Below are 16545 nucleotides of genomic sequence, written 5' to 3'. Positions count from 1 at the left end.
CACTAAAAAGAGCCGGCTCTTTCTCCTCCCACGTGGCTCCTCAGATTTTTTGTTGCTTAAATTAATTTATTAACAAATTATATGTAAAATGAATTACTAATGTAAAAACATTATATCAAATGTTTATTATTTATATGGCTTTATATATATATATATATATATATATATAACATGGAACAGAGTGCTACAAAAATAAATTTAAAATACAAAAATCAAAGACCCATCTAAATTAGACAAAAAGTTCTAATCTGATTGTGTATATGCTTTTTCTCTTCTTATTGCATTGATGGATGAAGAGTTTGCATTTTAACTTTGCACAGTCTACACTCTGCCTTTGAACTGTCTATCACATTAAAATGTGTCCAAACTTTACTACGTTTCCTGTCACTCGTTTTCCTTTCCAGCAAGTCTGTCTATGTAAAGCGCGAAGTTCACTCGCTTTCTCTTGCCTTCCGAGAGAACTAGTATCACATCACTAGTACTCACTATCAGCCTTGGTAAATCTGAGAAGGTACTTCACTATTATAATCTCCTCCAAGTATTTTATGCATTGAGAGGGAAACTCCTACAAATGCATTTACAGTGTGTTAAAAGAGCAGCAACTGCCCTTTCAGTTTTATTGTGGGCACTTAAAAGCCATTGCACCTATTTAGAAAATTGCAACAGACACTTTTTAATGCCAAACAAGAATTTGCAACAGTGCATTAGTGAAAAATGTCCACAGATGTCCCCTCTACTATACAAACATATTGATGCCTCACCGGTGTGGTGTAAATTTATGCAAAGCAAGACAAAAAGACCGCTCTGTTGTGGGGGTTTTTTTGGATACTGAGTCAATTTCTGTTAGTAATTACACTTCATACTTTTTTGTCATGTATTCTACAACCATGACCTGAGTAAAATAATAAGAAACTCAATTTACCCAATTATCTCACTGAACAGGCATATTTATACTTCAAACTGTGTCTAATTAATTTACTACACGCATCAAACAACAATACTTCTCATAAATTATGAGCATGCATTGCATGGAACTCTTGCCCAGAGTTATAGATAAACTCTAAACACATTTAGAATAACTCAGTCTGCCATGAAGTCTGAATGGTTTGGCTGTTTTTTTGTTTGTTTTTTTTTACAGCAGAAACACACAGTTTTATTCAGAAATTCACGCTTTGACCTTTGGTAAAGATACAACTTCATTCAACACGTTCAAAAATAGAACTATAGAACTTTTTTCTAAAGCAATAAATGGAAAGCTGGAGTAAAACTACACCTGTAAAAGCAGAAATACCCAAAACCAGCTGTGAAAGCAGCAGTATTTCTCATACAGCAATAATTTAACTTACTGTCAGGTTATCATTTTTTACAGTGATTAATTATAATAAACTCTCTCTCAGACTACTGTAGCCTCACACTCAGTCACTGCCTGAATCATAAGCTCATCTGGAATTTCCTCCTTTTCTGCAGTGATCTTCTCCACTTCATCCAGGGCCTCCAGGCAGGAGTGGTCATCAGGCCAGTTAACCCAAGCCTGTGTGTGCTCTGTCAGAGAACAAAACGAGGCCGACTGCTCGTCCCCCTCCACTGCTGGAACAAAACTCTGACTCAGCTCAATGTTACCCAGCTCATCCATCAGGTACTCCTGATCCTCCTCATCCTGCAGAGACACACAAATTACACAAATGTTACAGGAGGGCTGTGATGATAACTGTATTGCCACAATACTGAGGTCATGTGATGCCTACCACGGAGTTACCATCACTACCACTATTTACTTATTTATTTATTTAGCTAGTGAAAGTTGATTCACCATCACTGATCATGCTTGGCATCAGTTTATAACTTTAATAACTGTTTTCTGTTAGAGATCTATTTATCTAAAATACCGACTGCCTTTCTCTGTGTAAATTTTAATCTGTCTATAGTTATCTACTGTGGCTTTCTGTGGTCTTGTTGTGGCTTTAATTTAACATAGTGACAAAAAAATGCTGAATGGTGATCTGTGACGCGCTGAGAAATTAAGCAATGCTCAGAGATGCATAGCGGCAGCGCTGATGTACAAACATTCGTTAAAAACAACGTTTTTTAATGTTTGGACGTTTCAGCGACAGCTACAGCCCACAGAACACATGTGATTTCTGACTTAGTCCCTCAACTTTTTCAGACATCCTCTAAATGGACACCATTTCAGCATCAACTAGCTTAACCCAGGCCTGTGCTGTATAGCATGTTTGGCCTGCTAACTTAAATGCTACAGTACCAAACACCAACAGCTTTGTTTTTGGCTTTCTGCTACTCACTTGACTTTTGCTCCCTCTGAAATTAGTTTTTAACATCTAAACCTGGTATAGCAGAGGATTGCTTAGAATAACCTGTACGGTGGTGACTGCACTGTTTGATTCAGCAGCCTGCTTGCTGAGCTAACGTTAAGCTAGCCGATCCAGCTGCAGATCCAAACACCAATAAACAGGTTTAATTTCGCCTTTCTGTCCCTTCAGCACCCGCTGTGCAACTTTACTCCCTCAGAATTGAGTCATTATCATCTAAAATTGTGTCGGTGCTTTAGTTAGCCAGAATTGAACGTGTTCTGTGGTGGGCAGAGCTGTTATCATGCTAGCTATGCTAACAGCTAATGCTAACCAGCGCCACTCTCCTATTGTGCATCACTGTATTGTATTTATCAATTATTAGATAGATGGTTTGACATTTTTTTAAAGGGGTGGGTTAGGGGGGTGGTTTTGGGACTTGGGACTGAATCGCTAAATGGAGTTACATTGTTTTTTCACCACGGTAAGAAAACATCCACAGTCACAGCCCTATGTTATAGGCTTTATATCCCAGTAGTGAGCCATACCTATGCAATATGATAACATCATACAGCACAATCATAATTTTAAAATGTGATGCTTGTATGTAGATTAATGATAAAGGAATTGCAAAACATAAATTTTAGAAAATTTAAACTTAAAAAATATTAAAAACACTACAATGTGCATTTATGCATGTGCAATTTGCTGATATTTGTTTAATTAAAAATACTATACTTCAAAAGTTTTTTTATGACTACTGAAAATGTGTCTATAGACTAGTCTTTGTCCTTTGTCCAACAACAGGTAAGTGCTGACTACATAAAAATGATTAAGCATTTGCAAACTAACATTTTCCACAAACGCTCCATAGGACCCCATGCATTTTGGACTTGCTCAGAAGTTCCCATCTGACAAGTCCAGAAGACACTACTGAGTGGCAGTTCTCCTCACTACACATTCTCTGGCAACACCCTGCCCACTCTTTCTTAAAAGCATGTCAGAACAAGTCTTTTTTGTCACTTGTGAAATTAGTTGTAGAATAACTGATGATATATGACGTGATATGACATATTTAGTAATTTACTCAAAAAATAAATAAATAAATAAAAACTTTGTTAAAAAAGCATCTAATATCACTGACTCGCAAGCTGGAAATGTCCATATGTTCTCTGAGCTTGCCCTAGCACAAATCCGAACTTTTAACTGGATCAAACCATACTGGCTAATAAGTAAGTTTTTATGATTTAATATATTATAATTGAGTCTTTTAGCCACATTAAATTATTACTTTTTAACAAAACAACAGAAAATCAAAATTTCATTGTCAATAAATGTATAAAATTTCTTCCAATCAAAAAATTTAAATGACCACTGTTACATGTTTATCCAAGGTATGATTATAAAATATTTCTTTAGACAAATCAGAATAAATTCTGTTGCTTTTTTTCGTCAAAAACAAAGTTTAGCTGTTGGGTTATGAGTGGGTTAACCTGACTCACAAGCCACCATAAGGTGAGAACCAGTAGGCTTGAGTATAGTTGTTTGAAACTCCATGTTACTGAAAAAGTGTTTTTTTCTGACAGGTTCTTGCGTTTCTATGGTACAAAACCCACAAGCTTTGTTACCTCTCAATCAGATACAGGAGCTTTCCGTCACGCTATGGTGCGAACTGTATTTTTGCTCATTAGAAAGTCGTACTCGTTAGTTGTCACTTTTACTGGTTTCCTATCTAGAGGCTGATTTGACCCGTATCAGAAAGAGAAAACTCACCACATATCTGGCCATATCTACAGCTTGCTTGAAGGACAGCTGTCCACTACACAGTCCAGCTACCAGGGTCTGTCAGGCTCAGTTAGAGGGGCAGCGGTATAATCTGCAGATCGCTCTGAGCTGGAGATTCAGGACTGAACCAGCGGTTTTACTCACCATAACTGTACCTGACACAAGCTAACGCTACCATGCTAACTCCGCTTAGCTAGCTAGGTTAGCTCTTACTGGGCAAAGATAAATTACCAGCTAGCCAACTTATCACTCTAATTATCGGAGACTTGACTGATATTATATCCCCGCTTCAAAACACTCAAACAAAAGAACAACTTACCACCGTCGTTAGCCTGGCTGGCTAAATTTACAAGCAAGTACGTCACGTATATGTACCAATGTCGCTATAAATCGCTTATAAATTTAGTTTATGTAATTCTCAGCTCATTTTAAAATACAGAAAGTGCTTTAATAAAAGTCTGTTAACATATCGCTGGACTGAGCTTTCCTCAGAGCCGGTTTGAGAAACCGTTGGTCTGCAAGGTTTCCGTTGGAGTTTGAATTTTGAATGAGAGCGCGCGGGCTGCAGTCAGGGCACTTAAACCATAATACTATTTAATACAACATTTAAACCGATATATGATGAAGCTACGTGAGCCGCTTAAGGTCTTGTCTCGGAAAAACTGGACATAAGCATTTACATAGTCGGTAGTTGGCACTGTCAGCCTTTTGTGGCATGAAGAGCCAAAAAGATTCCCTGTCAAGTGTCATCTGAGAAACTAATAGGAAAAAAAGCATAAATAATGTAAATAAAATAATTAAATACATTTATTTGATTTATATATGTATCTCACTCCCACTATACGCAGATGTTTGCTTTTGTGGCACAAAACCTTTTTTTTTCCCCCCAAAGTATTGACATATTTTAATTTAACTGTGCTGTTGACGATGGGACCCATGATCCCATGCATTAAACACAGATTATCTAGGCCTTTTATCCTCCTGGGTCGTGGGGGTGATGGGGTGGTGCTGTAGCCTATCCCAGCATTCAATGGAGAAGGCAGGAAACACTCTGGACAGGCCACCAGTCCATCACACAGCAGACACACAGACAAACACATTCACACACTCACACCTATAGGCAATTTAGCTTCTCCAATTGGCCTGACTGCATGTCTGAGAAGTATGGGAGGGAACGGGAACCCACCCAGATAGGGGAAGAACATGTAAACTCCATACAGAAAGGACCCTTTGTGATTGCTGGGCCCTTCTGGATGTGAGGCACAGCCCTACCCACTGTGCCACTGTGCTGCGCCCCATGCAATAAATAATGATATTGCAAGCAAAGGAAGAGGCATAACTAATTCTTATGCGCAGTTATAAAATTGCTTGCCATACATGCTATGCCAGTAGTCTAGATCGCTGGTTCCCACCCCTAGTCCTGGAGGACCTCCAGCCCTGCACATTTTTGTGTTTTCCTGCCAAAACAATCTCAACTCAGGGAGGACTTGTTAATCACTGGACTAGTTGGAGAAGGTGTGTTGGGAACAGGGCACACACTAAAATGTGCAGGGCAGGGGGACCTCAATGACCGCAGGTGGGAACCAGTGGTCTATACCAGTGGTCTATATCAGTGGTCTCAAAACCTGGTCTTGGAAAGCTGCCTTCCTGCAATGTCTAGTTTCAGCCACAATCTGCCACACCTGCTCCATCTAATTGACTTCCCTCAGACGTTCCTGATTGGTTGGATCAAATGCATTAGTGCTAGCTAAGGGGAGGGACAGCATGTTAAATGCAGGTTGGAACTACACTCTGAAGAAAGTAGCTATCCAGAACCATGGTTGTAGACCAGTGGTCTAGATCATGAGACATTTTTTGACATAATTTGAAAATGTCTGTTGCCCTTTACGTCTTGTGTAAATTTCATGATGATTGGCCCAAAATTACTTGGAAAAAAGTCTGATTCCAGTCACCTACCTTAAAGATAAATTATGTTTTTTTCCTTCTCCTGTAAAGTTACCATTTTGGAAATACAAGTTTATTTTCTACTATATATATATATATATATATATATATATATATAGACTGACTGACCTCCTTCAGCATGTAGCTCATGCAGACCTCTTGTGGTAGTGGGAAACCTGCAGAAAATTAAAGTAGAAAGGTATTTTTGGTCATTTTTGTGTGATGCAAAAAGGGAGTTTGATGTGATTGGTGTAAAGTCCAATAACAATGTTAAATAACTGGTGGACTCACTAGAGGATCTGTAATTCTGACTCCTGCACTCAGGGTCATGACACCTCTGATACCACACCTCATCTTTTAGATCCACTACAATTCTGAAAAAGACAGTTAGAAATAGTTTAAAGACAGTTTAAAGACAAACACACCTCCTGATACTGAGTAGTCTGTATTTGCATCATCAGTGTCATAACTTGAACAGAGGAGTATTATATAGCATAACAGGATTAAGTACGGTTAATTAAGCATAATAAGATTAAATAAGAAGACTCACATGATGTTGTTGCTCTTGTGGAAGCGACCCACATTATAACACCAGCGGTACTTGGCAATGTCATACACCAGCAGCTGCTCAGATACAAAGTAGGTCCAGCGTCTAATGCCTGTTATTTAAAGAAAAATTCCACAGAATTTCTCAATAATTCAGCTGTTGAGATGTAAACAAAGTCATTCCTGAGTAGTGTGATGTGAAATGGTGCATGGTAGAGAAAGTTGCCAATACAGATTTCTTTACAGTGGTGGCAATAGGACCGGGGTCACAATGTCAACACACAAATAGCCATTTTATTTAGAATCTAAAAATTTGCACTGACCTACATGTGTTTTCTGTATTTCTGTATGTAATGGTTATAAGGGAAAAATAAATCTAAAATCTTCTCTTTGGGTACTATCTTATTAAGGTTTTAATGTACATAATCTCCGGGATAATACAATAACTCCAGTTACCCTTTGCACACTGTTAAAATTTTATGATTGTCCAAAATAACTTGCAGAAGTGTTGATACACAAACTTCCATTAGAAGTTAAGGATGTTTTTCCTTCTCCTGCAAAGTTACCATTTTGGAGACATGGTTTTGTTCCAACAGATATATAAACACACACATATATACGTAAGTATATATAAACTTTGTATACTTCTTACATGATAAATATGAAATATAGCTCAACTGAAGTTATACCACTAAAGTGGAAACTTTAACATGTGGGGTCTTTTAATTATGTCCTTACTTCCTTGAATGTTGTCCTTGTACACCAGCCTCTGCACAAATTCATCTACTTCCTTGTATGGGGAAAGCTGCTGTTCACCTGCAAATTCTTTAAAAAGCAAGAATAAAAAAAGTATGTAATAAGTTATCTACTGTTAAGAGAGAAATGTTTCATAAAACCTCTAGTAGCATGGATTCTTCATCGATTCCTTTGGGTGTGGAAGGGTTTACATTTATACATTCCAGTCATACAGCACACAACCTGATTCGCTCTGCATTAAAACATCCAACTGAGACACTAAAGTCTATACATTTCATAGCTCAACAATGTTAAACGATTTATCACGGGCATGATTTTAACCTCTGATATTTAGATTTTGCAGATTTAAACCCTTAAGTTGGGTAAACCTTACATTTACTCCAACTTAGAATAGTTAGAATGAAATGAGGTAACTTGATTTACTTAAACATTTACTAAAGGTTTTGTACTTTATTATTATTGCTATTATTATTATTATTATTATTATTACTATTATTATATAAAGTGATATGCTGGAGTCAAGCTAGCTAACATTACACTGGCACGTAACTTTAAAAAGTGGTAACAGTAAAATCTTGTATTATAGACACTTGCAACTGATTGCAGTCCAGTAAAACTAAGATTGGCTAGTAGTCACGTACAATTTGACTTAACTTCAGAGGGGATTGTACTGCTGGCCACTTTTACTGAAACTCTTCCCTTTTGGTTAAATACTCATAGGAGTAATGAAACTGACGTGCAGTGATGATTATGGCTATGACTGTATAGTTTTGGACAGATACCATCACATACTCTTGCCCATTTTGAATATTAGTTATTATTATATACTAATACAAAGGCTTTGGTCAGAGATGTGAGTACCTGTGCTTTGAGGGCCTTTGTCTTGAGGTGAACAGTGAGATACTGCTGGATTCCTTTCTGGAACATCACACGTCAGAATCCTCTGACCAGTGAAACTAGAGAGAAAATACCACTGTCTGAGCATGCATATAATAGAATGCTTACTAATGCCTTAACATACCAGTGTTTACATTTGTCCTATAACAATGTAACAATACACTGCAAGTGCACATAAAAATATCTTTTCTAATAAAATAAACTGTGGTACATGTCAACAGAGTAAAGAAATTAGCTATTTCTTACCTACACATGTGACTTTCGAGTATAACTGGGTCACAACAGGGCAACTTTCCACAAGTTTCGCATAATTAGATTTATAAGATGTGAGCAAAGTCATTCAGAATCGTTTGATGTTACATTCTAGAGAAACTTACTGAGTCAGAATTGTTCACAGTGGTGGTGACAGGAACCAGACATCTGAAGAGTTTAATGCCTCTAAAAGCAACCTCGCCAAAAGTTATTATGTAAAGTGCAAAAATATTGCCTGACACATTGTTTTACAATAGTTTTGAGAAGAATGTGACACAAAACATCTATTGATCTATTCATGGTGGAGAGCTACAAGCAAAACTAGGATTGGCTAGCTGTCATGCACGACTTGACTTAACTTCACAGGGGACTATACTGCTGGCCAGGGCACTGTAAGGCAAAATAGCCCCCAAAAAACATATTTCTCTGATTTCCCACTATTCAACCAATAGCAATGTTTCATATAAAAACTCAAGAGACATGTAGATGCACTGATCATTTTGGATTGTAAATTAAATGGCTATACTGGACTCACAGTGTGACCCCTGGTTCCTATCACCACCACTGTAAAGAAACCTGAATCAGTTACGTTTCTCTACAAAGCATTTCTTTCAAACCACTCTGAGTGACTTTTTCACATCTCTACATGATTTTAATTATTGTGAACATGGTACTATTGTAGATTTTATTATTACTATAAACATATATTATGCACACATACAATAAGAGCCCAGAACTGCTTTAGATGCTTTAAATACCACTGCTATACTTTGCGATGATCACCTGACATTAGTAACTAGGGAAGCCAGGAATATGCGCTCCTCTTCTGTGCTCTGCTTGTCAGACTTCGGAACATACATGTTATCTTCAGCCACTGTGAAGGCAGCGTTCTTTCCCAGTTTGGAGGACTTGTAGAGACGGAAATTTCGGTTTTTGGTGTAGACACCTTTGGTTGACGGCAACAAATACTGTTATTCATAAGACTGAAAACTATTATGCTCAATGAATTCCTTAACAATAAGCATTTTAGTGAGTGATTTCCACTATGCTGCCGTTAGATTGAACGATTTGGGGAAAATATTTATTGTAATTTTTCTGACCAATATTGCAATTGCAATTTAAATGTGATTATATTTCCCCAAATTAAGACTGATATGTGTAGACAACCTCTGTTTTAGCTGAGTACTGTATTAAGCCTCATTCAAAAAGCTGGCTGGGCTAAAACACTTGTTACAACTTTAGTGTGAGTGGGCAGGGCTAAACTGCTGTAGGCTGAATGGATGGATATATTTAAATACATAATGTGTTTGATTTCACAACAGTGAATTCAAAACTAATTGCTTCCATATATGGACTCGGGGGGGAGGGGGGGGTGAATAGTATGTCTTTAAACTTTTCTTTAAACAGAATTTTCAATGTAAAATTACTGCTGGTCTAAAACTAAAGACAAAGCTAACCTACGTCAGACAAAACCAGCTACCCCAGGAAGTAAACTTACCTAGATCCACGAAGAGCTGCTTTTGGCCATCTCTGGACTTCACTATTAGAAAGCTCAAGTCCTTCTCTTCTTTCGCTTCATGCTTTCTTTTCTTTGACTGAGGCTCCTCACTGAGATCGCCATCAACTTCTGAAGTGAGTGTTTCTGAGCTGTGTTTAAAAAAAAAAGAACAAAATTAGACCAACACAAAAATGAAATGTCTATGGAAAGTGAATACACAATAAAGTAAACTGTGTTAATAGTACTCATTAATTATTTTTTTTTATTCAAGTATAGCCCAAACAAACATTGAGACTGCATTAAAAAACATTTCTGTGCACACAAATAACAATACGATCATACTTTTACAAACTTTAACAAATTCTGTCTTACTGAACAAAGTTTGACAAACATGCACTAAGATATAGAAGAAAAAAATAAACAAAATAAGACCGTAAGCAACAAAAAAGCATGTATTTATAATCAGTGCAAACTAAAGCTTGTCTTACCCTTTTTGAATGCTTTTCATGGCAGGTTTAAGTATGTCATGGATAAACCGACCTATTATGGAAATACACCAAATACAATCAGTGTCACAATATGACTTCAATAATTCACATGTTAATTCACTAATATTTAAAAAAAATAGCATTACAGAGAAAACGCAAATGATTACAAATATGAAGTAGGAAGGTCATGAATGAACTTGAAATTGGCTTAACAAAGCCAGCTAAGAATATTTTTAAAGTTGCAAATGTTGATTGGTTTTGATGACTTTATTAAGTTTATACAGTAATTATTGCTTGAAGGTGGTGGGTTGTTTACCCTCTGAGAAGCTTAAATGTTTTTTTAGTTTTTGAGTTATCTAAAGTTAAAAAGGTTCATTGCTTGGTTATTTAAACATTGAAAATGCTATAAATGCTATGACATTGCTAGGTGGTTACTATGGTATTCTGGGTAGTTGTTAGGGTGTTACTAAGTGGCTGCTAAGGTATCCTAAATGATTGCTTTGATTGTTACTAGTTAGTTGCTACTATGTTTAACATGACTGGCAGTGTGTGGCTGCTAAGTTGTTGCTATTGTATACCAGGTCATTGCTAAAGTGTTGCCATGCCATTGCTATGCTATCCCATGTGGTTGCTAGGGTGCTGCTATGTTGTTGCTATGTTATCCCAAGACGTTGCTAGGACATGGTTCTGGTATCCATAGCGGGCGCCATTAGCGGTGGCAGAATTTTCTGTCATGGTTCCATTGAAAACTATGGAATATGCAGTCAGCTGTCTACGGCCAACAGAATGGAATTTTTAGCAGTTAGATTTCTGTCATTCATTTCCAATGGCAAAAATATATATTTGAAAGAACATTCTTAAAAAACTCCAAGCAGTTAAAAAATTACAAGCATATTATTTGGGTATAGACGCTACAGTCCTATACATTTTGGTGGTTCTAGCTCGAATGCTGTAGGATGAGTAGTTTTTGACCACAGACAAAAAAAAATAAACAAAGTAAGTTGACTTTGTCAAGCCAACATACTAATAGACATTTAAGACAGTTAGACATTTAGACAGTTAAGATGAAAATATAATGAGACTTTAAAAAACAACCATCAGGTCTTTACATTATTATACTTATTATTACTATATTATAACATTATTATACTTAAAATTAGTTTCTAGTTAAGTAAGCCTAAGCCTGGACTAAAAGGCACTTGCAATGGAGATTGTTCATTGGCACTGCTAGCCTGAATCTTTGTCTGCCGCTTACGGCTTAGACCACTGATCTTCAGCTTGAGGGCTACAAGTCTCTAATTAAGTGAGGCACTAAACTCAGTAATAACAAACTGAAAACAATGTTTGTAGATGCTGTGTCCTCCTAAATGAAACTTAGACTCACCAACGTGGCTGTTGTCCTTGAACGCTGAATTAGGGAGCAGAAAGATAAGATGGCGGCTGAATTTCTCAGCAGTGCTGGAGTCCAGATTCAGCACATCTTTTGAGGAGCACTGCAGATCATACACCTCTTTCAGCTTCTCACACACATACTGGTTTTAAAGAGGATTAAACAGAGGAACAAATGGGTGTCAGACACAGAATGAAAGTCAAAGAAATAACATTAGCCCACATTTATTAAGCATCTCAGAGAAAGAGCACTGATCTATGACCAGCTCTCATCAGGTAACGGAATTTTATTCAGTGTCATATAAAATGCCTACGATAATGCTAGATCAGTATTATCACACTACGAAATTTGATAAATACGGGACATGTGAAAAACAGACGTTAATTTGATACAATTATGATTCTTCATAATTGAATTGTGAGGCATTCATCTACATTATTTTAGATCAAAACTCTTGATCTGAATTAATGCAGAGGAATGCCTCACAATTCATAAATGCTTTAAAGTTTGAATGCATTCTTAGACCTGCCATGTTCATAACATTTTATCTGATGAATAATTGGCATATAAATAATTGTGATTAACTATTTAATTGTCTCTTCTTGATCATTATATGTAATTATTAAAGTACTGGTATAAAGTGGCCAAACTGGCTGATAATCTATCTTGTTTCTTAGGTATTTTTACTAAATAGCTAACAATTGTTGTACTGAAGTTATATACTACTATTTTTCTGGTGAGTGAAAATATAAGCAACAACTAATAATTATGCTAGCAATCATGGTAAATGAAATGGTCCTTCTTCTATAGTCTACATTTATGTTGACTTAGAATTGTTTAACAATTTCAATCCAACAGAAACTTTGGCTTAAATCAAACACAGCGCTGCTAATAAAAGGCTGTTTCCTGAAAAACAATTTCAGGTTTATAACACCTCTCCTACCTGATGCTGCTTTTAAAAGGAAGCAAATATGACCATGGCAGATACTGTTAATGAACTTCTCAGCTAGCAGACCTTTAATACTGGCAATGTGAATTAGCTTAAATGGTGTTTGTGGGTATTTATCTTTGTTTTCACCTGAATCAGGTCTCGCACCATCTTTTTGCCATCCAGGTGTGCATTAGAGGGAATGTGAAATTCCAGGTCAAAGTACGGTTTGCAGACAGCGCCCTCTGGGATCACCTCATAGCAGTGCATCAGGGACTGTCTATGAGAACTAGAGGGACACAACAAAAATGTGGCTTTGATCAACAGTCTTCAGATGCACTTGTTATGTGAACTCCTGCTTTGGATTATGTGTTCAAGTGGTGCCCCCTACACACAGAACAATGCATATCACTGCCTTTGCTTGAATAATACTCAGGTTTCTAAGCTTTTCTCTATTTGTCACATCTGTAGCTTATGGTTGATGACCATGGACTATAATTTCAATGCTTTTCCTTGTACTTGTTGACATATATTTGACATATAATCAGTGCCTATGAGCAGCTGCTGAAAGGTGTATTTTACTATCCGCTACAGATGCAGCAAATAGAGAAATTATAGAGAATATTTTTTAAAGCCCTTTTCCACTTCAGCCCTCTCTGCCTTACACACCCTTCTGTATGACTTATGCATTTGAGTGCCTCAAATGACTACTGCTACATAGTTACTATTTCTGTAACTTAACCAAGAAGTGATAATTGGTAAGTCATCCTCTGGACAATCTGTATTGCATGCACACAGATACCTGTAGTAATGCCAGAGTTCACTGTAACTGGTCACTAAGTAAATCCTCTGTCCTGCATCTGTGCTCTCTTTCTCCAGAGCAAATACATGCACATCCTGAAACAGACAATGACATTTAACTTGCTTATATTAGCACATACTTTATCTAACCTTACATCCATGCTTTAAAGCATTAGCATGTCCTAATCCTAATCTTGATTCAGGTGATTCAATAACTGAAAGTAGGAGGTCTTTTTTTCCACCTCTTTGCAGGTTTGGCTAAAAGCAATGGCCGCACTTTGGCGTGGAAAAAGCCTCCAGACGGAAGAGGGCTGCCACGGACGGGACAGACGTGGTTTATATGGGCAGCAAATGGGAGCAGCTTGAAAGGACTGTGCCCTGTGCTCCAACGACTTCAGTCTGTCCTGCCATTTTCTCCTCATCATTCTCACTGCACTGTTTGGAGTCCAAGTAGAGTCACCTGTCAAAACACAAAGAAAAAAAAACACATATTTGTTTTTGTCCAACATTTATAGCTGTCATTCATAATGGCAAAGCACAAAGGAGGGATAGCACAAGAAATAAAATAAATGTATTGTTATTGTATTGTTGTTGATACTTTGCTAGTTACTGGTTCATATTTTACCGTTAGGCTACAAACAGCTACAGTTATCAAACAGTCTACTTTGCTTTATATTATATTGCACAGTTCTGTGATATTTCAGGCTAGATTTGTTACAGAATTGGTTGCATTACAGAATTTCCTACTGGTATCGGCCCAATAACGATACTGGGTATCTAATCAGTGCCATGTCCAGCACAAATGTTGTAACTTGGTTATACAAATCCAGCTAGGTAGTTGCATAGCACAGGCTTATTTAGGTGACTTGTAATGCATCTTTATCATTCATTTGACTAAGAGTCTACATTAGAAATGGGTAGCAACTAATTCTATTTACTCAGCTGTGCTTAAGGACTATTTTTATGGATTTGTATTTCTGAGAGTACTTTAAAATAATACTTACTTCTATCCAAGTATATATGATAGGGATGCACAATGATATCGGACAATACTGCTACCATCAGACATCTGCTTTAAAAAGAAAACAGACATTGGACAGATGTTTAGAATTCACTAATATTTTAAACTGAAATTTGATGTAATATTTGTTGCACACCACAAATACGGAATGTTTATGTGATGCATTTTATTCACTTTACTGCAATTTTAACGCTGTATAAGTGTTACGTTTCTCTTTAATGCTAATAACAGTGGCTCTAGTTCAAATTTCTATATTTTATAAATGTTTATGTTTCTGCATCGGCAGATATGTACATGAAAAATATTGGCTATCATCAAACCACAATTCCCATATCAGTACATGCCTAATATTAATGAATAAATCTACTTTTTTCTCAGTTTCATTTTAGTGCTTCACTTTTACTTGCTAATTCCTTTTAGGATTTAATTTAATTGTTAGTCCAGCTCTGTTAGTCCGGTTTTGCTGGTGCTCACAGCTCTCCATCATTTTTTTTTACAAGAAACGTATTCAAAAAAGAGAAGAATATACTCTAATAAACTTAAGTTCCCATTAGGGCTAAAAGATCAATCATTTTTATATCAAAATCACAGTTTGAAAGGGTGCACTTTTCAAATCACAAGCGCTGCAATTTTAATTACAGCCTCTATTATTAACACTGTTGCCTTAAGCTTTGGAAACATAGAGCTTTTGATCTGCCTGTAAATGAGCTAAGCCATAAAAAGCAACCAAAGACCTACGTAGAGGTGAACAATATGATGATATTTTATCATTATCGTGATAAACTAGATCGCAGTCTGGTGTGCTACCTTCTGCTTTCAAGCCTTAAGCTAGAAAAAAATGTATATTCTTCTTGGACAAAGTAACAGGCCTGGACCTTTGTGGAAAATAATTGCAATTTAAACTGCAGGTAGATATTTTCCCCAAATCGTCCTGCTGTAGTTCCTCTGTTGACAGATGCTGGATGTGATTTCCACTGCAGTTCTCAACAGCTGGAGGAGGTTTTGTAGCTACTTCTGCGTCTTCTTGAGCTGAGTTTATATGACAAGGCTGAAGGTGTCTTCTTATTAACCTGCTTATTGCTCGAATTTTCCTGTTCCACCTTAAATGATGCAGCCAGCAGTTAAATTCCGAATGTAATTGCTGCACCATTTAAGGTGGAACGAGAAAATTCTGAATGTAACTGCCGCACCATTTAAGGTGGAACGGGAAAATTCTGAATGTAACTGCCGCACCATTTAAAGTGGAACGAGAAAATTCTGACTGTAACTGCCGCACTATTTAAGGTGGAACAGGAAAATTCCGAATGTAATTGCTGCACCATTTAAGGTGGAACGAGAAAATTCTACATGTAACTGCCGCACCATTTAAGGTGGAACGAGAAAATTCTGAATGTAACTGCCTCACCATTTAAGGTGGAAAGGGAAAATTCTGAATATAACTGCCGCACCATTTAAGGTGGAACGGGAAAATTCTGAATATAACTGCTGCACCATTTAAGGTGGAACGGGAAAATTCTGAACATAACTGCTGCACCATTTAAGGTGGAACGGGAAAATTCGAACGAGAAGCTGGCGAAGTTGACATCAGCTTCGTGTTCATATGACAGCTTGTCTGCTAGCGTTAGCGTTAGCTAAACCAAGCGACCTACATGTCAATAAACAACTCTACCGAGAGAAGATAAAACCACGTTGTCTACTTCCCCTTTCCTCGCACCGACCTTCGCAGTTTGTCACATCTGCTTGTCAGTCGTTTTAAACGCTATGAAGACATTTTCCCAGCGACGGAGACTTTCCGTTTTTCTGAAACTGTCAAACGCCACTTTGTTTTGATCTTCGCGGGCTGCAGTGCATGCCGGGAAAAAGTCAGCTGGACGGGAGTTTTGGCTGTGTTCCGATTTGCGGACAGGAGCTCTGTATACACTATCTAGCGTAA

The 16545-nt window shown here is 37.2% G+C and overlaps 1 protein-coding gene across 6 annotated transcripts; it reads right to left on the bottom strand.

The window, feature by feature from the left end:
- Positions 1 to 296: 296 nt before the first annotated feature.
- On the bottom strand, positions 297 to 16452 carry primpol (primase and polymerase (DNA-directed)). Of its 6 annotated transcripts, none has more exons than XM_036583452.1 (15): positions 16282 to 16452; positions 14596 to 14663; positions 13834 to 14051; positions 13593 to 13687; positions 12941 to 13079; positions 11857 to 12004; positions 10473 to 10524; positions 9985 to 10133; positions 9270 to 9432; positions 8199 to 8293; positions 7320 to 7406; positions 6586 to 6694; positions 6327 to 6409; positions 6165 to 6211; positions 297 to 1657 (listed from the first exon to the last, which is right to left on the bottom strand). In XM_036583452.1, exons 2-15 carry the CDS (start codon positions 14651 to 14653, stop codon positions 1394 to 1396), a joined length of 1707 nt encoding a protein of 568 aa, XP_036439345.1. In that variant the 5' UTR covers positions 14654 to 14663; positions 16282 to 16452; the 3' UTR covers positions 297 to 1393. The 6 variants fall into 6 exon arrangements, with proteins under 6 accessions (XP_036439345.1, XP_036439344.1, XP_036439342.1 ...); XM_036583451.1 differs by having other exon boundaries at positions 14596 to 14660; XM_036583449.1 differs by having other exon boundaries at positions 16331 to 16452.
- Positions 16453 to 16545: the final 93 nt, after the last annotated feature.

Source organism: Colossoma macropomum, unplaced genomic scaffold, assembly GCF_904425465.1.
Source record: "Colossoma macropomum unplaced genomic scaffold, Colossoma_macropomum, whole genome shotgun sequence".
Classification (NCBI taxonomy): Eukaryota; Metazoa; Chordata; class Actinopteri; order Characiformes; family Serrasalmidae; genus Colossoma; species Colossoma macropomum.
The sequence above is the reverse complement of the archived record's forward strand: the minus strand, read 5'-3'. Positions and strand labels throughout refer to the sequence as shown.

What these genes read in the sequence shown, in the direction of transcription:
- primpol (XM_036583452.1), bottom strand. Translation starts at nt 14,653, where the DNA reads ATGGTAGCAGTATTGTCCGATATCATTGTGCATCCCTATCATATATAC. An exon ending in TTAGCCAAACCTGCAAAGAG is followed by an intron (nt 13,688 to 13,833) that starts GTGGAAAAAAAG and finishes TGTCTGTTTCAG; the next exon opens with GATGTGCATGTATTTGCTCT. An exon ending in TCCCTAGTTACTAATGTCAG is followed by an intron (nt 8,294 to 9,269) that starts GTGATCATCGCA and finishes TTTTCTCTCTAG; the next exon opens with TTTCACTGGTCAGAGGATTC.